Source organism: Heterocephalus glaber, unplaced genomic scaffold, assembly GCF_053883595.1.
Source record: "Heterocephalus glaber isolate CG9 unplaced genomic scaffold, H.glaber_assembly_v1.0 deba00001572, whole genome shotgun sequence".
Taxonomy (NCBI): domain Eukaryota; kingdom Metazoa; phylum Chordata; class Mammalia; order Rodentia; family Bathyergidae; genus Heterocephalus; species Heterocephalus glaber.
Genome location: NW_028258357.1, coordinates 11,526,237 through 11,551,276, shown reverse-complemented (window position 1 = coordinate 11,551,276; position 25,040 = coordinate 11,526,237). Strand labels below are relative to the sequence as shown.

General features: G+C 41.2%; 1 protein-coding gene and 1 long non-coding RNA gene across 6 annotated transcripts in view; one reads left to right on the top strand and one right to left on the bottom strand.

The window, feature by feature from the left end:
• The window catches only part of Plekhg7 (pleckstrin homology and RhoGEF domain containing G7), a 57,315-nt gene extending 53,697 nt beyond the window's left edge, over positions 1 to 3,618 (bottom strand). For 2 of the 5 annotated variants that reach the window (XM_021258476.2, XM_021258477.2), the window contains exons 1-2: positions 3,258 to 3,618; positions 2,885 to 3,028 (exon numbers count right to left, since the gene is read on the bottom strand). In XM_021258476.2, coding sequence (XP_021114135.1) covers positions 2,885 to 3,028; positions 3,258 to 3,315 — 202 coding nt within the window. In that variant the 5' untranslated portion in view covers positions 3,316 to 3,618. Of the gene's footprint in view, positions 1 to 1,238; positions 1,445 to 2,013; positions 2,231 to 2,884; positions 3,029 to 3,257 lie in introns of those variants that run through there. The other 3 variants (XM_021258478.2, XM_021258480.2, XM_021258479.2) reach the window with 3 other exon arrangements.
• On the top strand, positions 1,149 to 22,355 carry LOC110349204 (uncharacterized). Its single transcript, XR_002395021.2, has 3 exons — positions 1,149 to 1,276; positions 16,604 to 16,774; positions 21,139 to 22,355. It is a non-coding gene; the product is annotated as an uncharacterized LOC110349204 (long non-coding RNA).
• The last annotated feature ends 2,685 nt before the right edge of the window (positions 22,356 to 25,040 follow it).

The window sequence follows — 25,040 nt, the reverse complement described above, 5'->3', positions numbered from 1 at the left end:
GCTTAGCTGTAACAAGTACTACCAGAAAGAACTTCTATTTGGTGAAAATGTGGCGGTAACTAGTTTTGTTTTGAGATTGGTAATTTCTGGTTGCTGTTATGGAGAGTGGTACCAGTTTTCTGGAAAATGAAAAGGCCCATTCTGACCATCGATTAGCTCAGGTCCATTTGATCTCTTCATGTCCTGAACTCCTGGCTGCTTGTGGAGGGGCCAGTTCCTCATTCTCTTGACAAACAAATGACTGAGCAGAGGGCCAGAGTTACAGGTACTTTCACACCTGTACACTCCCAGGAACTCTATTATGTTTCTACATTAGAGAATTATCCAAGTCCTAGGCAGTGACAATGTTAAAGAAATTCAGTAAGTTAGCATGGAAATCTGCATAATAGTTACATCAGAATTCTTTCTAGTCCTTGCTTTTCCTTCTGTCCCTTTAGCCTTCTTCCTCCTCCTCTGTGGAGTTGGCATACAGCTTTCGGTGTCCTGATCAGTCATCTGGACCCAGGTAGCTGACCACTGGTAGGAGGTTATTCATGGTCAATAGGACTTAAAGGTCACTAAGTGTTATTTATTGGCCAGTGTTTTAAATATTGGAACAACAAGAATAATAACTACATCCAAGTCAAGGTAATAGTAACTGCCAACATGACTCACTGCTGAGCTGGAAAAAATTTAAATACAGCAGGGCTTTGGAAGCTGGTCTGCAAAGAGGTAGGAAGGGCTCAAGCTTTGGAGTAAATAGATCTGTTTTCCTTTCCAGCCTCAACTGCCATGTGAGCTACCACAAGCCATTTTTCCTCTGTCATCCTCTGTGCAGCAGTTGTAAGAAGGCTCACAGGTTTGTTTCAGGAAATCAGTGAATGGCTGGGCTCCCGGGAGGCTCTCTTTGAAAAGCTGGCCCTTTGTAGATCTGGGGTCAAAAGTTAACAGCAAATTTGTCCATGGCGAGTCTTCTCTGAATTCTCTAGAAGACTAGAACTAGATCAATATATGATCATTACATAAAAGAGTCGCCAATCTTCTATCTCCCAAGCTTTCAGAATTCAATAAACACCCACTCATGCTGTTGGGAAAGGATCTCAATGTACTAAAAATTAAACCACATAGATTAATGATTCACTAACTCTAATTAAATCTGGAAAGACCAGCCGAACAGGACCAAGCAAAGCTGGTAGCAACAGGATCTAAACAAACAGAGTAAGAGGAATGTCCGGAAAGCAGAGGGACGTCTCTAATACCTGTAGGATGGTCTGCCTCTGAGAGCGACATGGTCCAGGTGGGTTCTGAACACACACAGGGTCTGCAGAGCCACAGAGCCAGCAGCCAGGCAAGCACTGGGAGCAACGGTCCCACTCCCGCGACAACAAACCCTCCTCGCTGAATGTAAGCACCTAGATAGAGCTGAAACGAGGAACTGGCCTCTCCCCTCCTTAGAGACTTTTCTAGTTATTTGTTTATGGAAAAGCCTAAAGGGAAGCAAGTTCAGAATCTAAGATTACTTAAGAAAAAGCCAGGTGATTTGGTTTTACTCAACAATTGCTGTTCCAATACAGAAATAGTGCAAATGTGACTTTTTACTTCTTAATGTTCAAAACTCATCACTGGTAGTACTGTGAGCAGTTCTACATTTTATTGTTTTGTTTTTTTTTTCTCTCTAAAGCTGTGCAGATCATTCCTCAGGACCTTACTTTCTTCATATCTTAAAACATTTAATTAATGGGATGGTTTGATAAACACTAACAGAGGAAATGATCAGCTTATTAGCAAAACAAATTTGTGAGCATGAACGTTCACATAATTAAAATGCAAATGGAAAAGCATTTGTATCTACCAGCATTCTTATTAGACCAGTATCTCCAAAGCATATTTATTTGGTACCCAGGTGGATTTTTCTAATGCATGCACTATTAAAATAATTTTTGTAAACACTTTATTAAAAAAACCAAATTCAAACAAATTCTAAATACTAATCTATTGAAGTTTTCAGGTCTTGGAAACATCACAGATACTTACCGTGAAGGTTCTTCTATGTCAGTGCTTCTCAAAGCAGGGTCCCTGGGGCAGCTGCGTCAGCATCACTTGGGAATGTGTTAGAAATGCAAACCTCACTTCCTCACCACTAAAAATGCTGCAGGTGGGGCCAGAAGTCCATGTTATAACATGTGTTATAGGTGATACTTAGCTGTGTTAAAATATGAAAACCATTGCCTTTGGGAACATACAGGTCTAATTTATATCTCTTGGCCTTGTGATACCCTTTGTGCTAGTCTTTGATTCTCTCACATCAGTCTTATTAGAACATCATTTACTTCACACTTTGAAAAATGACTTGATCTCCTCCCCTTGCCACCATGACCACCACGAAACCCAAAATGGAAAATTAAGGAGTATCTATTTTATTACCGTGGAGCCGGCATAAAACAATCTGAGCTCCTGACAAGGCTGTCTTGAAATGAATCGCTTTACTTCAGGAAAAAGGAAAAATGGATAAACCCTTTTAGCTTTTGTTCTGCAGAAAGGAAGGTCATTTATCTACCAATTCCCTCACACACACTTGACTGTAAAATTGTCTCCCTTGGGGGATAATGATAATGAATACTTGACCCTAACGCAAAAATTTTCAACCTCTGATTGTATTTTAAACAAGAAAATTAAGAGTCATGAAAGATGATCAGAGAAAAGAAATGGTGTCTTCTTTACCTGGTTTGTCACAGAGATGGGGACAAGGAAGCACTGTGGGTGGGGAAGGGACACAGTTTCAGGGGCAGCTTTGTCTTCCAGGCCCAGGGGTGACCACAGTGACTGCATAGGTGGCTGTTTATCACTCCACGTGTCACAGAGTTCTCTAGTCTGCAGAGAGAGCAGCTCAACTCAGCACCATTACCTGCTCTGTGGACATGGGTGTCATGGTGAGGCAGAAAGCCACCCTGGATGTGCCCGTAGGAAGTCAAAAGGCAGAGAGCTGCTTCTGTCTCATGAGTATCCAGATCTGTGGCTGCATGATGTGGACTTGTGATCGGCCCTGTGACTTAAAAAAAATTAGCCCAACATTAGAAATTAGGAGAATTTATTTTAAAAGTTTGGATGGTGGGATTTTCTTTTTTAAAATTAATAAATCTATAGAACAGTTCATCAGTCTGGCAACTCTGGGTTCGCATGCTCATACACCCCGTATGTATGGAAGGACTACGAGTCGGCCTCCCTGTCTCCACAGTATAAGCCCTGTCCAGTTCACCACAGGCCCCACCACTCCTTACCAGATCTCTGGTGTGGAGAGCGGTGTGTGGAGAGCGGAGTTAGCCATAGAGGCTCCATGTTAAGTCTTACCCTCCGCTGTATAAAGCAAGGAGACTATGTTACGAGGAACCGCATCCTTGTCAAATTAGATGTTTACCTTCAGAAGAACGTTTTGTAAGCCCGAGAAACGGGAAGGCCCACGAGGGTGGGGAATTCCCAAAGAACTAGAAAACAAGGAAGCAGGTGTCTCTGGATAAGGGTCATGATTAACAACCAAACTCACCTGCTGTATAAAAGAGAGGAGAAAAATAAACTTGGGCGCTCGGTCTCTGGGAGCCCTCCCGACTCTATCTCTTTGTCTTTCTTTTTCTTCATCCTCACAACCCCATTCAGGTACTGTTCGACAAGTGACGGCGGGCTCCGTCACTCTGGTACACAGGAAAGTCGTCAAGATTTATCATGGCACTGGTAGAGTTTTATTTCTTTTAAGAGTACTATAAATCACGGCCCTAACTGGAAACAACCCTGAGGTTCATTTCAATAAATATAGAGAAGAGGGAGAAGAGGAGGGGAAGCGGATGTACAAAGAATTGAGCTGTGTTATGTGCATGCATCAGCTCCCCATGCTGAATGTAAGCATTATGTACTGCAAACACGTACTAATAAAAATTTAAAAATTGGATGCCCTTCATCAAGAGATAGATGCCTTGGCATATTCTCGGGATAGGTGGTACTCGACAAAGAAAATGAAGAAATGAAGAAAGAAGACTGTTCAGTGAAAGAAGCCAGATTCTGTGATCCCATTTATATGAACCTTATGAATAGGTAAAGCTGATTTATGATGTGTAAAGTTAAGATAATCATTTTATTTCAGGGCGAGGTGATGGACGTGAGCCAGGAGTGTGGCTTCTGGGGTAGTAGTGTGTTCCATTGTCGGTCTGAGTCCTGGCACCCGAGTGTGTTCTCCTTGTGGAAATCCATTCACTTATGCATGTCTTCATACGGGCTTTGCTCTCATAAGAGGTGTATCTGTGCTGAAAGGTGACATGCTGGTTTACTTATTTGCATGAATTTTTGGCTTGGAATTGGGAAATTCCTGAAAAATGTTTTTTTTTCTAGTGAGGAAAAGAAATATTTTTATTTGAGCTTCTTTTAGACATTAAGGCTAAGAAAATCCAATGAAATCATGCTGAAAATTATTAATATGAATATATTGATAGAGTTCAACCTTTCTTATTTAGTCAAGAAAAAATTTTATCTAGTCCATATTCTGAGCTTTCTCATATCCAAAAATGTCTGCTTTGCTATTACATATGAATGGTATATATACATGCATATGAAATGTTATGTATAGAATGCTATGTATAGAATTCTTCAAGGGCCTACAGACCTTTTTTTTGGCAAGATTTAGTTGAAATAGACCAATAGACTATTTGCTCTTTGCTAACTCTCTCACAAGGCTACAATCCATGTGTTGGATGGCTGCATTCCTTTCTGGAAGTAGCTCAGGGTCCTCTTCCCATCTTAGGAGGGTGTTGGAAGAATTCAGCTCCTTGTGGTTGTAGGACTGAGGTTCCCAGTTCCCAGAGGCTGTCTAGCTTGCTCCATATGATCCTCTCCATGGCTGTTCACATACAGCATGCTTCTTGAAAGCCAGTAGGACTGTCTTTCCCTCCAACCAATTAGGATGGAGTCCCCTAGATGCACTGTAATGTAATCACAGGAGCGATACGTTAGTGCCCTTTCTGTATTCTATTGGTTAGAAGCAAATCACATGCCCCACTCACACCTGAAAAGGGGATTACACAAGAGGGTGACAAAATCACTTTAGGCTGTATCTGTTGTGGTCGTTTCAGTAGTAATTGAATTATTTTCTAGTTGGTTATAGGTAGGCGAAGACATGTCCCCAACCTTTCATATGGTATCTTTCTGTTAGTCTTTGGCATCACACTGGCCCAAAGAATGATTTTAAGCAGTTAAGTCCTGGCTCCTGAGGAACAGAAGCCAGTGTGAAAAAGTGAAAGCAGACCAAGCAACTGTGCCTCATAGAAACTCGGGATGTAGCCGCGGTTTCACGATTCCTCTGACTGCCCTGGCTCTGTTCCAGGCTATCTGTTCTTGCCAACTGTCAACAGAGGCCTCACGGGGTTCATTTCTTATGTTTAATTTTATTGCGGGCTGCTTTGACTCTCACACTGACAGGGGCTCACAGCAAGCTTCCACCTCTGTGAATGAATTTGTTCTGATCTGAACTGACCAGCAGCGGATTGTTCTACTGTACCTTGGAAAGTGTGGAGATGAGAGTTTTCTGGGAAATTCATTTTGAGTTGTGCCAAAGTTGTAATCTGGGACTGATTTACACAGAACATTTCACCCAGCCCAACTCAACCAACTTTTATTCTGACAGTTGTAAAGTCCCTGAGTTTGCCTTCCTTGTCAGAACTCTAGCTGTGAAGAAGTTAATGACTGTAATAAGAACCATGGAATGAGTTTTTAAAGCCTGATGGTGGGAGGTGGTAGCCTGTGAATTTTATTTTTAAATGTAGTAAAGATAGAACAGATAATTAGGCCTGAAAATTATCCTGCTTCTGGTTCTCTTTTGTGATTTAGGACCCATTTATTGTAAGATTTCATCCACTTCCTTATGATCTCTGTTCCTAAGTCATAATTCTAACACAATTATGTCAAAATTATCTCGACAGTGGCCAAAAGTGGTGTTGAAAACAGAGAATTAAGGCTTTGGGTGGTGAATAAACAGAAGCAGCAGGACCCTAGAAATGGGAGGCATAAACCTCTGCTCTTCTGAACATTTTCCTGAGGACTGTGGAGAAAGAAAGTGGAGAGAAGAGAAAGCAAGCATGGGCGGTTACATAAAGCAAGAATTATTTCTAAATGGAGGGAAGATTGATTCAATTTTCTCAAATGACACTTGAGGAGCTTTTTCCAGCAAAGGGACTCTGAGAAGGATCAGACTACTGTCACACTGGATGTGAATGTAGTTGTTTTTTTTTTTCCAAATGCAATGCATAAGGTTTCCGATAAATTTACAGTCACTGGGTGAAGATAGTCATCTCTAAACTTTTATGACTGAGGAGTCCTTTGCCTGATTGTATTTGTTGTCTTCTTTGCAGTCAGGAATATATCTCAGATTGTTGTTCTAAGAATTGTGATAACCAGAAATTGATTTGTGCCTGTGCCCCATCGCTGGAGGATGAGCAAAGTGCAAGGTTGATCATACAATATTTGATACAGAGCTTCAGGGTTGCAATTGGTTAGCATGAGGCCCTTACATATACTTAATATTAGAGAGTTAAATAATCATTTGCAATTTATATGTTTTATTTTTTTTCACCAGATGCTGCATACTCAGTTGCTATTACATTTTGTTCAACACTTTGTGCATGACCAAGACTTTACCTCTCACAGGGTCAATCAAATTAACTTAGAAAAGATTCAGTAGGTCTGTTTTGTGCTGTCTGAAAAAATTCAAAAATTTATACTCTTATTTTCTGCTCTTCAGTGATAAGAATTTTTTAGATACTTTGACTTTAATACTATATCTGGCAAAGATTCTCCTGCTGTCTTTCAGGACAAGATGAGAAAATGTCAGCTAAATTGGAGGGTAGGTAGGTAGCGATCACCTATATCTCAAAAGGACTCACAGAGGCTATTGAGATTATTATCATGATCATTATTTTTTTCTGGTTGTGTTTATGCATCTTAAGTAGGCACTCTACAACTAAGCTACATCCCCAGGCCTAGAGAGTATAACTTGTAAAAAAATGACAAAATATTTTACATGCCAAAGTACAAATTCTTTTCTCCTTAATATGTGCATCCTTCAGTGTCATTAATATATATAATTTAAGGGCTGCATATTATGCCACAATATAACATTAAAATTACACAGCAATGCCCTTATCGAGGTCACTGTTACCAAATTCATAGCATGACATTGCTAAACTAGGCTGACTTCCTTCCAGCCCTTCTCCTGATGTTGGGTTCTTTTTACTTCAGTTAATAGGGCTGATTTTCCTTCCTGTTTCTTGACACAGCCTGGTCCATCAGAACATTGTCATCTTGCCTACGTATGAGTGGCCACATATGATTTGCTAGGAGTTGACAAATAACCACAGTTAGGACAATCAAGACTTTGCCTATCAGCTAGGATTTCCTCATAGCCACTTTTGCTACCATGCAGGAGCTCCTGGTTCTTAGTGTGATTGTGGTTAACTTAATGAAAGCAAAGCATTCAGATGTGTAATAAGCTCTCTCTCTTTGAAAACCAATATTAGTTAGGCTTCTGTTACTAAAGAGTCTCCATTATTACAGAATTGAGATATGGTCAACAGAAATGGAAACATTACCTTTTTTTTAAAAGACAAAGAGTATATAAGAGCTATTTTTGTACATTAAAATAATTGTTATGGGAAATTTATAGCAGTAGACTTCTTCTGAATAGATTAGGCTGGAAATAGGTTGTAATTTAGAGATAGGTAAGTTTTATAAGACCTTATAATGCTTATGGCTATCCAGAAATAAAGAGCTGCTTTGTAGATATTCCAAAGGCCTTGGCCAAGCCCAGTAACAGGACAGCACCAAATCTACTCCATGCAGAGAAGATCTTGTGAATGCAGCCAGCCTCTGGTCTTCAAGTAATAAGAGCAGCAGTAGTGAGGATTCTGGGGTGCAGTCTGGGGACCACAGCCCCTGTGTGTTGACCTTTGTAAGAGAAGAACGAATTGTGAGAAGAAGAAGCTGGGCTGAGGAACTGAGAGGTGCTCATCATGGCAGTGGGCTTACCCCAAGAGCACAGGGTTGTTTTAACATGAAAACATCAATGAAATCCATGCAACGACAACATCAGCAACACAAGAGAAGAAGTATATGACACTGTGCCCCTGTTTGTAGCTGGTGTTGTTCTTGTCCCTCCCTTTCCTCTCCTTGAGGATGTATCCGCTAGATCTGTCACACTCTTTTATTATTTTCATCTCCTTCCAACACCTCTCCCCCCATTTTTGAAACTTCAGGGCTTCTGTTTGAACATTTTTCCTTGGATTTTACTGATGCTCTCTTCAACTTCTGCCTGCCGTCAACCCCATTCAAAGTGTTCTTAATTTCAGATATTTTGTTTACTTCTATAATTTCCATTTTCATTTTTTGTACATTGTAAATTCCATATTTACAATGGAAATCTAATAATCTCCACCTTTGCCTCCCACTGTCTTATCATTCAGCAAATGCTCTATGAAAAAAACCCACCAGGCGTTGGAGCCTGTTCTAGATTCTCTGTCCTCTCATCCCATGTGGCCATCAAAAGCTGTGATGGTTTCTCTTGTCCCTAGCAGTGTCTCTATGCTCATGTCACATCAGCCCTTAGCTCATACTAGCTTTAGCATATGTCTTCAGGGAAGAAAATAGCTAACAATCTCAGCTCACACAGGAAAGGCTTTTTATTTTATTTTAGTGTTGCAGCTGGAATGATGACTTGCTGCTACCTACTGTCTGTCTCCTACCTGGATGGAAGGGATGTCTTGGCTTCTAGAACTTGTAGCAGCTTTGCTCTTATAATATGAATCATGTTGAAATACTGTGAATTCATACAGGTCCAATGTGCTTAAAACCCTCTAGGTCACTTGGAACTTAACAAATGGATATGCCAACAACTTTTTGATATTTTTTTAATCCCCTAGGACTGCGAACATTTCAGATACAAAAATAACATAATAAATGCAACTTATTGAGCATGTAGTATATTTTAGGCAATATTCTAAGCTCTTGCTCAATAATGCCAAGATGGCGGTATTACTATATCCTCATTTCATAAAGAATCTGAAATTTCAGTGTAAGCTACATTGTCCAAGTAATAAAAGACAGAGTTGCATTTTGAATTAGGTCTATCTGAAAGCTTTTACTAAATATATTTGTCAAAAGAAGTACACTAGAAATTATTAATCAGAAAGTGTAATAATGCTGCCTCTGGCATACATAACAACCTGCCCATGCTGAGAAACAGATGCACTATAATGACTATTTTGTATCACATGTAACTCTCATTTAAAGACATACAGTAATGAATATATGAATGTCTTGACTAGCAGGATGTAGCCAGGATGTTATTTTTTATATTACTTCAAATGAACTCTTGTCATTCTACAAAATTGTTAAATTTCAAAATGTTTAAGACCCATATTTAAGTATCAGTTTGATTTCTTCACATTTTCTCTTCAACAGAACTACTAATTTTTGAGTTTGTAGTAAAGATTTAGAAGCAATTTAAATTATTTTCAGAGTAAAGCTAGTTTTGTCAAATTTCCTTTGGTTTTATTCTTTCTTGATATAAGCATTACACAAAGATTAGGGAAATAGAAATGTCTTCCACTCCTTGTTCCCACTTGTTTTTCTTGGTCTTGAAATGTAGTTTTACTTCATTGTTTTTTAGACATAATTGTCTCATTAGAAGGTCCACATCTGTGTGATCTTGAGCTCATTATATATGCTTTTTTCTTGCATTTTAATTTTTAGATTCAAGATGCCCCTGTCAAACTTACCATGATTACTTCCTTCCTTTCTCAAGGTCCCTCTCTGCACCCAGATTGGTCTCTGAAATTCCCAGCTTGCAGAAAACAAAGGGATGTCGTAGAAAATATAGAAGTGACAGTATCTGCTCCACCTGGCATGAGCTCTTAAGGGAAATCATCTCTTAGGCTACATAGATATCAGACAATCAAAAACTGAGGGGAAGGTAAGGAGTCAGCAGTTCAAATCCCTTCACTTTTCAGTTATAGACCAAAGCCTAGAAGGATCCAGTGATCTACTCAAAATAATTTATCTTCTGTTGTCATGCTAGTTTAATAATGCAGGAATTCTGACTTCTGGTTCCATTGTCTTTCTAAAGCCTATCACTGGAAAAGTTATATCCACTCCAAGTGGCTGTGAGAAGGATGACTCCACCATCTGTGTTTTGTGACCTATCTGTGTTCATACATTCCAGGAGGAAAATCATAATGACATGGACAGAAACTGTAAATGATAAGTTATGAACGACATGTCACTACCTTCTAACATCTTGAATGTCACTGCATTAAAGATACTGCTGATCAAGTATATGGGGAATAGCATTGTATCAATCAGTGCTCAGTAGAGAAACAGTTTTAATGCAAGATAAACAAATGTATAAGAATTTACAAAGTTGCCTTACAGTGGCTGCCCACAGAGTTGGATGTGGGAGAGTGCAAAAGGGCTTTCTGAGCACTGGGGATCCGAGGATCCAGTCGAAGGCCTGGAGCTTTCTGTAGTGTCCTGTGTGAGTCGGTATCAGGAGGCCAAAGGGTCTGTGCTGGAGGCTGGAGAGTCTTTGTCAGAAGCCAGGAGACCATGTCGAAGGTGAAGGTGAAGACTGCAGCTTTTCGAAAGAAACAGAAGCGATCCCTCCTTCTTCGCTTCCCTTTTATACCATTCTGGCCAGGAGCCTCCCTCAGGTGGGTCTTCCACACCCAGAACTATGCTGAGCCAATTTAGTTCGGTTCCTACTCAAGTTGACACAACCAATCAACCACCACAGCGTCATTTTCATAGAGGGACTTTTGTTCAAGGGGTATTTTGTTTTGATATTTTTCTCTTTCTTCACCAACAATAAAATACCTGATATGTAGTAATTAATAAAAATTTGATTGCTTTCTGTAGATACTTCACTGATTCTTTAAAAATATTTTCTGCAGGGCCGTGGATTTAGCTCAGTTGTTCCGCTGCCTGCCTCGAAAGTGGAAGGACCCGAGTTCAATCCCCGGTACCAAATAAAAAAAAATTTTCTGGAAGAGAAATTGATAGACTGTTTGGAATTCCAGCCGCTGATATATTTATAGACCAATAATTTAGATTTCTGTGAAGGTTTCAGCACTGTATAATGAGGGATGATGGCATTTCAAATCTCTTAGTGCAAAAAAAAGTATGTACAAACATATGCTCTGAAGTTTATTGTTATGAAAAATTAGGAAGGATCTTAAAGTCCAACAATAGAGGAAGGGTTAAGTAAGCTATATGGTTTATACATTAAAAAATCTATTACAAAGCTATTAAAAATGACATATAATTACCTTGTCATATGAAAGATGTTTGTTGTATTAAATTAAGTGGAGAATAACAGGGTACAAAATCTTACTAAGAAGTTCTGTGGTAGGGGAAGCAGGATATCTGCTCCAAGATACTTAATGAATTAATTTTATCTGACTTTCAACCCAGAAGAAATTTTTTGAAAGTGTGAAATGATTAAGACTAAAACACTCAACCAACCAAAAGTATGAATTTTCACCTGGAGGGCATTTTTAATGAGAGCATGTGTCAGATCCGCTAAGTAGCTGAAGAGTAAATACCAAGAGAGGTTAGAGGGGCTTGTGCTCCTGGACACAGTTCAAGGAAGCTCTGTGTTGTGTCCTAGATGCAGTGGTTCAGGGGCTGCCAAGAGGGGACAATAAGGACAATCACAGTAACTGACATTTATGAAGTGTATGCTTTAGATCAGTCACTGGGCTAAATTCTACCTACTTCCTCACATGTCCTCCTACCATGCTCTCTGCTTCTCTGACCAAGAGGAAAAGACAGGTTACACTGTGGGGCCACTGCAGGTGGGAAATGAGAAAGGAGAAATGAAAGGTTTGTGTGTCTCTAGGTGACTCTCAGGAGACAGAATCTATATTGATGTTGCCTGGGAATCCCCTCAAATCCTGGGGCGCTGCTTTTGGTGAGGTGCAGCACACGACCCCACATGGCTACGGGGGTTGACTGAACTCTTGGCCACTGAGAGATATAGAAACCATTGAAGTTCTCTCAGTCCTGCTATCCTAGCCACCTTCTCCCCTACTTAGTTCTACCTTCTGATCATAACAAGTTAAGGAACTCCCTAAGGAATCAAGGAAAAAGGAAAAACCTTGAACTCTCTGGTCATCCTTCTATCTGTTGGGAGGGTTGCTGCTGTGATTCTAAATGCCTTTCTATATTTCTCAGCTCTATACTGAGATTGCAAAATGATTTCCTGTTCAAAAACAGCTTTTTATTTCCAATAGTGAGTAATTGAAATCTCTTCAAACCTCTCTACACTCTGCCTCCACCCCATGTGCTTTCCCAGTTTTATGTACCACTTCTATTCCTTTAACTGTGTGTCCTGGAACAAGCATCCTTTACAGACATGCCTGTACCTCTTCTGGCTCATCCTATTCCCTTGGCTTAGAGTATCCTTAAATCCCACCTCTCTCTGAGTTTCTAAGATTTTATCAATATCTACAACTGGAGGCAATCCTTCTCTTGGTATCTAAAAAACTTTATGTTATCTCTTTCAGGCTTACAAGATCAACCTTGCAATAATATAGTTGTAGCAAGGGTTTTAGGGGATTATTTCAACAGCTGACACTGGAATAACTCTTAGGAAGAAGTTGTCTTTGTTAGAAAAATACACTGATAAGATAAAAGATAGTGCTTGCCTCAGTAAAAGCCAAGAGAACAAAGGTGATGATTATGTTCCTTTGAATGAGAATAAGACTAATGCATATGTACTGTTTTTTTTTTTTTTTTTTGGTACTGGGTATCAAATTTAGGACCTTGTGGTTGTAAGGCAGACGCCAGAACCACTGAGCTAAATCCCCAGCCCAGTGCATATGTACTTTTGAAAAGAAAATGGAAGGAGAAAGAGAGAGTAAAGAACAGTGGGAGGAAATGTGTGTGCAGGTAGAAAGAAAGCAGCCATGTGCGATACAACTGGGTCAAGTGGCCAGCAAAAGTCCCTTAGGCTAAAGAGTACCTTGGGAACGGAGAAATATCAAGTGTAACCTGGACCTAAATTTCAATTCAACATGGAAGGCACTCCTAGATGTAACTCAGTAAGTTACATCTTAACTTCAGTAAGTTCTACTTCACAGATATTTTGGGGGAATGTTGTGTGTGCACTTGAGAAATCTACCAAGTAGCCGAGTTTCATGCCCATTTCCATGGAATGAAACTTAGGTACCACAGGCTACCAAGCAAGAACCTGGACCAGACATGACCCGTTGGTTGACCCATTGGGACTGGCAGATATCTTACAAGATGGCTTGAGCCAAATTATTTAGGTTTCAGGAGAAAGTTATTTGTGGACTCATCTTGTATTAACTGACATGCTCCTAGAAGGTAGAGCTCATCCACATTTCATTTATTTTGAAGATATTTTGATGCAATATTAATGATAATAGCAAAAAATCGTGAAAACAATGATACCACTGCATCATTGTAGATACATTATAGAAATAGTAGATAGCATTTACTGATAGCATCTACTGATAGCATCTAGCATCTACTTGCACATGACAGAAAGACACGAACCCCACAATATAATAATCCAGATTTGGTTTTCAGATTTTCTATTTTCTAGTTATTCAAGTGTGGGCATTTGGATTTATGATTTCACATCTGAAAACTGCAAAATTCTAGCCCTAACTCATAGGCTGGCTGTGTAAATCCAATTTAATTGATTACTTATCAAGTATTTATCGTTTGCCATGCATATGCAAAGCTCTTCCACTCAGCCCTGCAGATCTCCACCCAGTGGCTCTGCTGGTTTTCCTGACCTTGGGTCATGCTGTCTTCCCCGCTGATTTCACTCCAGATCACTTGGTTGTCTCAGCTTGAGCACAATTGCTCTTTATTCCAATGTTTGTCCCATTAGAGTGGGGGTAAAACCCTTCCTCTAAAAGGTATTGGTATATTTTTTCTTGTTTAAAGTTTTCAATATTATTATTTTAGTTGTAAACATTTAGGGGATGTGATAAGTTAATATACATGTATACAGTGTGTAATGACCAAATCAAGGTAATTAAGATTTCCCAAAGATTAATTTTTTTTATTAACATGCAATAATCTCCCATATTAATGAGGCACAGTGTGGTATTTTGATGCATGTACAGTATATACAAATCAGGGTTGTCAACATTTCTATCTCCTTATCATTACTTTGCATTTGGAACCTTTTAGTTAGTCATTAGAGATATAATAGGTTATTGTGAACTACTGTTTGATTTCTCCACTGTGTTGTAGAGCTGTAGAACATTAGAACTCATTATTTTCATCTAACTGTGTTTCGGTACCTGTTGTTCACCTTCCCCTTGTGGAGCCTCCGTCCTATTTCCCACATCTCATAATTATGATTTTATATTAATAGAGGCTTCTTATTTTATTAGCATCCGCATATGCGGATGAACAGTAGGTATTTATCTATGTCCGACTTCTTTCACTTTGCATAATGTCCGCCAATTCCATCCATTTTGCTACAAATGTTGGGACATCATTCTTCTTTATAGCTGAATAATACGCCCTTGTGTATATATACAATGTTTTATTTATCCATTCATCTGTGGTCAGGCATCTAATTTGATTCTGTATCGTAGCTATTGTGAATAGAGCCGCAATAAACAGGGCATGTAGGTATCTTTTTGATATGCTGATATTAATACGCTGATATCATTTTCTTTTCTCTTGAGCTACTAAACGCAGCGACAGTGCATACTTATTTTCTTGTTATTGTCAACATTATGTGTTCTTATTTTATCAGCTATTAAGATGTGACACAAAGTCTGCTGAGAAGGATGGAAAGAAAAACTCAATGACTCTGTGGGGGCAAACTCAAGGCTCCAACAGCCGTCTAGTGTCCCTGAACGCTTCTGGTGCTCCCCTCTCACAGGCTCCTTCCCTGCCTGAGACAGTGAATGCCCAGAATTTCCAGACTGCAGTCTTAGACTCTCCCTTGCTTGGAAGTCGGTCTTAGGGCCAACAATCAACTACAACCTCTTCTTGTTCTTGCAGTCAGGATAATCCTTGATATACCTGACTCTGGAATTAATGCTGATAATAAGCTTCTTTTAGGGAAACCTTTTACATCCGGGTATTTATCTTGCTTTCCATGGAAGTAATCTCTGTTATTAGAAATAAAGATAATTTCTTTTTTTTTTTTGGTACCGGGGATCGAACTTGGGTCCTTGCGCTTGCGCAGCAGGCAGCGAAACCACTGAGCTAAATCCCGGGCCCAAAGATAATTTCTAGGTAGATCTGTGTTTTTCTATACATTTGTTGAACACTTATTTTGTTCTGGACGCTGCTAAGTAAGCCCTGCATGAGGCTCGTCTAGGTAATTCTATAAAGCACTCTGTAAATGCTCTTATTGCCTTCATTTTACCAGGGGCAACTGAGGCTTAGAGAAGTTCTGTTACTTGTCCACTGTCATATAGGAAAGAGTGGATTTGAGATTTGAACTTGGAACCTGGATCTCCAGAGCCTCTTAACCATTATGCTCTTCTGCATGTGGCCCTCATCCCCAGATTTCCAGTGAAGTCTGAGAATGGGATGGTAGGACTCAAAAGCATCATTGTGAAGACAATCTTTCCTTGACTTGCCCAGGAATCTCTTCTGTTCTAAGGAAAGTTGCCAGAAGTAGGATGATATTAGGAAATCTTGTGGGAGCTTTGGAACAGTCCAAGCAGCCCCTCAAATGCACAGCATTCTCACCATGGACCATTTACAAAGCCTGTAATCCCTCGAGCTGGTTGACCCTCCAGTTCCTGTCACTTGAACGAATGTTAGGGGCTAGATAAAGAGCTTTGGTGAGCCATTCATGCCTGCGACAGAGTGGACAAAGCCAGGCTAATGGTATGAGTTCCAGTTCTGTGTGGTTACAAGGTCACCTTGGAGATAGTTTTGCCCCTTTTTTCACGTTAGGTGTGCAGCAGAGTCTTTGCAGAGGTGATGAGACCTTGTGGATCACCTGCTCCCAAGCCCTTCATTAGCCACTGTGTGAGTGAGCGCCACATTCTCTGCTCAGTGTCCCCTTGTTGTTATTGGCAACCTGCTGTTTTCCATCTCATTTGCATAGATGGCTCTAATGAGACTGAAATTGCAACCAGCAAGTGTTTTAGGAATAGGTCAGTCTGGTGACAGTTTCTACGCAATGCTTGTGTCTGGGATGAGCACATGTGATTCCCAAAGCAAGGAAATCAGCCTCATTTGCTTTATCATTCTGGATGTGATAGCTGCTTTTTTCCTTGTTGACATTAATCATGTTGCTTTTTGCAGGCCAAAGTCTATCCAGATTTGGAAAATCATTCATACTCTAGGGGATAATCACCAGAATAATCAACCCCTGAGATCTAAATCCTTATCAGTGTTCAAATATTAACCGGGAAATATATAGCTTCTTTCAGAAAAAGGATTGAGTGTGTGTGTGCACAAGCAAAGGAATATACCATTCTTTACTCACAGTGCTCATCCTTTAGATTTACCATGGAGGACTGGTGAATTGTCTCTTTATGGTAGTATTTATTTATAGAGGATCATTTATTCTCTTTTCCAGTGTCAAATGTCATGAGCTTTTCAGAGCTTGGGAGTCAAGTCTGAACAAATAGGAAAGAGAGAGAACATTTGTCTGCCAAGAGTCTTTCTCTGGAGGAAGAAAGTTATACAAATGGGGAGGCAATTATAGCAAGAAAGAGACAATAACTCTTAATGATCAACCAATGATGAGGTAACTCTTGTTAATGATTTCTATTTTCATGTTCTATTAGGAGATATATTATTCTATATGTAGCAAATTCACTTCATTGATATTAAATAAAGCAAAGCCAGTTTTCAGTCCTTTTCTGCTAGTCTTACCATTTAACAACCATGACTTTGAAATCTCTGAATAAAAACATCTTTTTTAAGTATTCAGTACATTTTGATACAATATTGTTCATTTATTCATATCACAGTTTGTGTCTCTATATAAAGGAAAATATACTGGATGTATATTTATGTGTAGACATGCAGATTTAAAGAAAAGCAGAAACACACACCCAATAGGGCCTTGATAATTAAGCAGAGGTCCGCAGATAGGATGCCAACCCCATAGGAAATCAATTTTGCCCTTCTAGAAGAGGCAAGTGCTGGGCTAGGTAGAGAGAATTTAAAGGCAGCAAATGGAGAGCTCCTTACCCTTAACATTTCACATCTCCAGCTCACTTATAAAAGTCCCCACCTGCCCTGATGTCAGGGACACAAAGGAGTTCTCCACAGAACATTTAGGGATAAAAGCATTCAAAGTGAATGTACTGGGAAGAACTGAAGATCACCATTTGGTGTCCAGGTACGGAATTCCCTTCTGTTGTTTGTATTGTTATCTATTTCTGTAGAACAAATGATTCCTATGTTGTAAAATAAATATGTTTTTAAATTTCATTAGTTCATGTTTGCAGTACATAATACTTACATTTCTTATGGGGAATCGGTACCCATATATAACACATCTTAGCTCTTTTACTTCTCCTTCCCTTCATCTATCATCTTCCATCTCTGGTCCCCTTCCCATTTTCAGAAGATCTATCTCTCTTTTTCCTATTATCCATCTTCTGTTGGCTCTTTAATTTATTTATACTTTGGGTTTCTCATATAAGAGAAACCATGCAATATTTAAGCTTGTGCTTTTGATTTATTTCACTTAGCATTTGTTATCTGCTGCTTTGAGTCCAAAATCTATAATCTCTGACTCTCTTCTGTGCATGGATGCCATGGAGGGGTTGGCCAGTGCTGCCTCATGTCAGGCTCCACTGGAAGAAGTCCTGCTTCCACACGGTCATTTTTTATTTTGAGTCTTCCTGCTATTGGACAGATCTCAGTTTCCCGCTAAGTGGCCCTTTCTCCAGAGCAGCTCACAGCATGGCAACTGGCTTTTCTTAGTGCCAGACAGCAGCAGGAGAGGGTGAGTGTCCAAGATAGAAGCTGCAGCCCGTGTGTAACCTAATCTCAGATGTAACACTCTGTCCCTTTTGCTGCATTCCGGTCTATTAGAAGTAAACCAGGAGGTCCAGTCCACACTCAGGAGTGCAGATTCTACCAGGCAGGGTCACCAGGAGGTGGGGATCACTAGGGGACATCTCAGAGGCCACCCACTGCACCAGTGGACACACTTTTTGCTTAATATGAGAAAGTAGAGAACTGCCCTCCAAAATCATATAGCAAGGGAGCTCAAAGAGGGAACTGGGGCCCAGATTCACCATCAGATTCTGCTTTGGGGACTCCTCATCATTAGTCTCTGAGATGGAGCAAACATGAGATTTGTATCAAGCCACCACCACTAATGTCCCCAGCCCTTGGCTCTTATTCAGCTCTGCTGGTCATGGCCCTATCACTGGCCGTGTCGCAGGAAGGGACTTTGGCAATGGTGCATTGTGCTCTCAGGAAACAGGCCACACACCTTTGAAAAGCCTCCTGTGACTGGGCCAAGCCCCCAAAGTCCTTCTCAGTCCCCAGGAAGGAGAAGAATTAACTCATAGACAATTTTATGACTATGGCCTTTAATTGCAGAAAAGAAAATTTTTGTTCCCAAACTAACTAACTTGTTTTTGGTCTTTCCCCCTTCAAATTGACTAATAAGCTATTGAGAATCCCTTTGGTGAAAAAGTCATAACCTTTAGACTGATTAAGTGAAACAGGACTCTGTTATTCACCTGCGTTGAGCCAGGGAAGCAAGTGATTTTGATGATAATTCTAGTTGTTTTCTAGACCTGGGATTGAACACAGGGCCTTTGTGCTGAGATATATCCCCAGCCTGTTTTTTATTTTATATTTTGAGACAGAGTCTTGCTAAGTTACTAAGTTTCCCAGGCTGGGCTTGAACTTGGGGTCCTCCTGCCTTAGTCTCCTAGAGCACTGGGATTACAGAGCTGCGCCACTGTGCCTGGCTCATTTTTTATTTTGACCTTCTCAGGCCCTAGCACCTAAGACTACTTTGCCCAACAGGGGAAAGCTTCACATAAACATGCACCATGTCTGAGAGCGGGAGTTTCTATGGTGCCACCGTCCGCCCACCCTGTTCATTTGTCTACTTCCTCCTCTTCTGTTCTTCCAGGCTTTCCTCACCTTAGTCATTGTCTTCATCTCTGCACTTTTCTTGCTTTCTGTGAATCTTCTTTGTTTGTTTGCTTTTGTCCTTTTTCTTTGCCCTTTTTCTTGCCTTGTTTTTATCTCTGCTCTTGCTTATGTACATCTGGAGCTGGGTGGTACTCCATTTCTTCTGTGGCCTGGAACACATCACTGATGTTGAGCATCTTGCTCTTCCCTTTCCTGGGATGTGGATGGCAGGGGATGTAATGACACCATGAAGATGCTGGGGGCAAGGGAGATGCCAGTCTGGGCTCAGACCTCCATGGTCATGCTGATCCATCCAGGGCACCTCCTTGATGATCCTGGTAATGACAGTGCTGAGCAGATTTAAGGCTCAGGCTTCTCTGTCATTGCTGCTGAGGCCCAGGCCTCCTGTGCCTCCAATCCTGACTAACCCCTATGGAGACCAGACCCATGGATTTACTTACTGGCACCATTTTAAGGCTGTGTATAGCAGAGTGGGTGAAATTGAGTTGGATTTGAATGCTGGCTTATTAACTGGGTAAATATAGGTCAGTCCATTAACCTCACTATTGTAGTCAGCAGGATTTGGCAAGGGAATACATTAAACACAGGACACATAATTTCTAAGATTATTTTACGATAATTACCCAAAAAGTCAAATGCAAAGGAGTGCAAGAAATTAACCACACCCTAGAAGCCTAAAGGATTCAGCTGAGGGCTTAGATTCCAGCAGTTTCCCACACAAGTCCAGCTAAAGGCTTAGAGTCCAAGGCAGTGTCCTCCATAAGTCCAGCCAGTGGCCTAGAGCCCACGGCAATGTCTCATGCTTGTCCGTATTGAGGATCAGCACCTGGAAGGCCCAAAGGCCAGTGGTGGAGGCCAGAAAATCTACGCTGGTGAGATGAAGGATTTGTGCCACCAAGCTAAGGGATCTACATTGGAGCCAGGAAGGGATGCACCCGGTAAAGATCAGAGCTCCCCTGATGAAAGCATTAGCCATTCCCAGTGACAGTGAGGCCCTGAGCTCCTCCTCTGACAAGAACAGCCTAGTTCACATCAGGAAAACCATCCACAGCAAGCTTCTCCTAGAAAGTCAACAGCCCACAATCTTATCCCCCAGTTCTCTTTTTATGGCTTTTGGTAACAATCTTCAGGTGGATCCTTCACAGCCAGACCATGCTAATTCAATTCAGCTTGGCATTACAAGTTGACCATTAGTCAAACCACTATACTCACCACGTGTCACTTTCCTCACTTGTAAGATGGGGATGACACTTTGTTGTCCTCCCAGGGTCGATGTGGACTTTGAAACCATCTGTGACCATCTACACAAAGGGTTATCCGTTCTTGCTGTGTTCATTATGATGATGAATGTGATTGTGGGAAATGTGGTTCTATGCCTCAAGTTCTGGTAGAAGGAAAAATGGGATATTCTGCAATCCTGTGAATAATAAAATGGGAAGAACACTTTTGGCTTCTCCCTCTCTCTCCCCACTTCATTCCAGAACAGAAGTTGGCTTCTTGGTCTGGAGATGGGGAGGAGAAGCTGAGCATGCTCGGCCTTTTGGATCTGGCTTTGTGTAGAAGGAAGGAGTGCTTGTCATTTCCTCTCCACTCCACTGCAAGCTTGTGTTAGCCCTGCCATAAGGCTGTCTTATAGTTTAAAAGTGTAGATTGCCTTTTATGGATGGAGATAGAGAGCATAGTCCAACCCAGCCATTATCAACAATAAAACTGCAAGTTTAATCATCTAACTTCATTTTTCATGAGTTTCATACCAGTAGAAGTAGTACCATTTCTCAGTTCCCTAAAATCCCAACAATTATTGTTGGTGCAGATACTAATGATGACAAAGATGATGTGGAAAATATTGACCCATGTACCTGGCCCAAATATAACTTTTCTCTACTTCTCTTGGGGTCCTCTTGCACCTCTGTGGGCAACTCAGGGCTGGTTTGGATACTGACTTCTTCATGCAATGATGGTGTCTGCTTCCTTTTGCAGTGTCCAGGGCAGGGCTGACCCCCAGAGGCAGATGGTGCCACCATGAGCCCAGGGCTGGAGGACAGCAGTGGGCATGCAGAGGCACAGGTGGCCTGGTCTGCTGCTGAGAAGAGCTTCTCCAGCAAGATGCGGTGGTGGGGGGCCATCAGGGATTTTAGTGCTGGATCATTGGATCTCTTAGCTCCCAATTTGTCAAATAAGAGTCCTTTGCATATTGAAAGACCCCATTGTCTGTGAGCAAGCTGTCATTTCCCTCCTGTTTTGTGGAAAAAATTATTCTCTAAAATTATCCTTCCAAGTTTAATTATAGTTATAGCACCACCACAAAGGCACAACTGACAGGGGCAGAGGGTGTGACACAGAGCTTTTGATGATGGCTTCAAACCTCCCTCTCTCTTTCAGAGTAAAACAGGAGAGGAAAATTAACACCATGAAATGAATTAGTAAGAACTTAGGATTCACATGGATGGCTTCACCATGCTTTTGCTAAAACAATTTGAAAATTTATTTTTACCTTCTATCGATTCATAAAATTCATAGAGATTTTATGATGATACAAGGAGGTAAAATACATGAATTAGTATCAGCACCCATAGTATATTTTCAATAAACAATAACTGTCAGTAGTATGATTATCTAGGAATGTTCCAGGGGGCACAGGAAAATTCAGGGAGGAAGTCTGCTCTTGTGGAGATGGTGGTCCTTAGGGATATGTTTTGTATCCATAGTCTCCTGAGCAGCAGGGATCCCAGGTCTTAGTCAATTTCTCAGAGCTATGACAAAATACCCAATGCAAGGCAGAAAAGGCAGGGTAGTAGGCCTTGTGACCTCCTCTTCTGAGCAGGATCCACTTCCGGACAGCAGGTTTAGTTAGGGCAGCCCATGATACAATCACCTTCCAAACACAGGAGGCTGTGGGGGAACATTCTAGATCTAAACCATATCATTCTACTCCTGGCCCCCAAGAAATTCAGGTCCATCTCCTTATGCAAAATATATTTAGTCCATCTCCAAGAGTCCCCAAAGCCTGAACAGTTCCAGTATTGATGAAAAGTCCAAGGCCAAAGTCTCTTCTGAGATTCAAAGCAAACTCTTAGTGTGAGCCCCTGTAACCCTAAAAAAGAAAGTTAAATATTGCTGACTTAACAATGATACCAGGTAAATAATGCCATTCTAAAAGGGAGAAATTGGAAGGTAGAAAGGGATTGGACCGAATGAAGCCCAAATCTCAGCAGGGAAATAGTAAATCCTGTAGCTCTGTGTCCAGCACCCAGGGCAAGTTGAGGGAAGATGTGAGCTCCCAACAGCATGGGAGGCCCCATCCCTGCGGCATCTCCAGTTGCAGCCCTCATAGCATCTCTCTTGGGGTGGCTTTGCTCACTGCCTGAAGCTTTCCTCAGTTGACAGTCCATGTTCCTGGCTTCTCCAACTTCCTGGCTCTCTATTGGACTTTGAACTTACCGGACAGCTTCACACACTGTCCTCTCAGGGGTATGGTGTGGGCCCTCTCAGGCTTCCTCTGAAGACCAGATGAATACCTCCCCGACTCTACAGCTCTTGCATTCTGCATGCCTGCAAAACCAGGATCACACAGATGTCGCCAAGGTTTACTCACCTGGTTTCTCTTCTATGAGAAATGTATTGTGTAAATGAAGAGCAAAATAAAATGTAGATAATAGGAAGTAGGGAGGGGGGATGCAAAAAAGGAATTAAGATGTGTTATGTACATGTACCAACTCCGCACGAAGAATGTAAAAAAGAAAATGAAAGTACCACTGCCAAACGAGTTTAAGAAAGCCCAAACCCTAACGGCTTCCTCTCCATAGAGATTCCAAGGCATGGCCAGTTTTTATCGCCTTCGAAAAGTCCCACAGGAAAGAAGCTATTCCTTTTGTTTAACCTCATTTCCCAAACTACCTGAGTACAGACTCTCCATTCTCCACACTGCTACGAGAAAGATCCTTGCAAAAGACACATAGCATCTCCCCACTTCCTTGCTCAGAGCCCCTCAACTTCCTTGCTCAGAGCCCACTGCACTCAGATAAAAGAAAAAAAATCCCCTCAGCAGGGCCTACGAGGCTCAATCCCCACTTCCTAGCCTCAGCCCTTGCCATATTGTCCTTTGCGCCTTCAGATCCTGAACCAGCACGCTGGGGTCCTTCCTGCCACAGGGCTTTGAAACAGAATTTCTTGTTCTCTTTACACATTTGCCTCTCACTGTTCTCCACCCTAGTTCAGCCCCTTGTCACTTCCTTAGGCCTCCCGTCATGGCACTATTGCTCCTTCACAGAACTCGTGACCTTGTGTTTACCAAGGAAGTATTTACCGGTTGCCTCCTGTACCCCAGTGTTGTAAAACCAGTGAGGAGGACTTTCCCCTTGAAACGCTCACAACTATTTGCAAGAAATATGAGCTGCTGAAAGCCTGTATACCATGCTGGGTGGGTAGAGCAGCAAAGTAAACTACTCCCCCCTTAATCATGGCCTTGGCTTCTGTGGTTTCACATTTTGCAGTTTCAGTTACCCCTGCTTAACCATGAACTGCAAATATTAAATGCAAAATTCCAGAAATAAACAACTCCCAAGTCTTAAACTGCGCTGTGCTCTGAGTAGTGTGATTAAATCTTGCATGGACTGGTCTCTCCTGTGCTAGCAGTGGGCCTCCTCTTTGTCCAATGTATCCACACTGTTCATGCCACCTGCTCACCAGTCGCTTAGCAGCCATCTCAGTGATCAGATCAACTATTATGACATTGCAGTGTCTATGTCTAGGGTTAAGCACTGGCCGTGGGTTCCAAGTATCCACTGAAGGTCTTGGAACCCATCCCTAGAGGATAAGGGGACACTACTATCCTATCTCTGATTTACTTGTTCTTTTTACTCTTATCAAAACACATTTTCAATATTTACTATTTATCTTCCCTGCCCAATCCTTTTGCTACTCCTCTTCCTCTCCCTCCTGCTCACTGTCCCTCTAGTCCAGTGGAGGAACATGTTTGACGAATTAGACTTTACACTTTACACACACGTTCTCTTCCTCCACAGTTATCAGGGGCGTTCCCCAAAGAAGAAGAGACTCATAGCCACTGAAAAGTTCACCATAATCATCGTGATTATTGAGATATTCGGCCCGAATGTCTTCAGGCTTTGGGTGAGCACTGGGTGTGTCCAGGCCAGCATTTGCAGTAGCCTTGCTCTTCCCAAGAATGACCTGACAAGATCTCCTGAAGGGTCCTTAGGGTTGCAAAAGAGATTGGATCCAGTCTAGAAATGCCAGTTCAGATGAGAATACAGTGCCAGCTCAAGTACTGAGGACTAGAGACCTGGTTCTCAACATCTATCCTAGGACTCTGGGGCTCAGAATTACCTGAGTGGTACAGGTTTCCTTTCAAAGAGCCCACAGAGGGAATATGCTACTCTAGTCTAAAAAGAAAGCTAATTTTGACATTAACAACAGAAAACCTCCCTGTCTAGGAATTGTTTGTATTCTGGATCTTAAAAACAAATCAAAATTTTCCTGACTGGTATTTTTTCTTTCCAAACTTTACATGCAGATTATGTTGGCAAAACCAGTTCAGCTCTGATCGACTTCCAAAGTCTTCCAAAGTCTACTGTCCACCTCTTGGCAAAGGCCAGTTCAGCAGACACGAAAAATGCCTATGTTGTCCCAGTATCTTGTTTTCCAGCTAGAATTGAGGAGAAGAACTGCTTCTCATTTAGCAAAAGCACCTACAAATCAGTATTTTCCAGTGCTGTTGTCAACGGAAGTATAAAGGAAGGCCTTTAGTTCCTTCTATCATTGGGGTTCAGAGTTTTCACAGGGAAAATTCAGATGCTAATCAGAGTCAAAGTAGGTTGATTTGGAAGATTCAAGGGGCAGAAACATGATTTCCTTTGCAACTA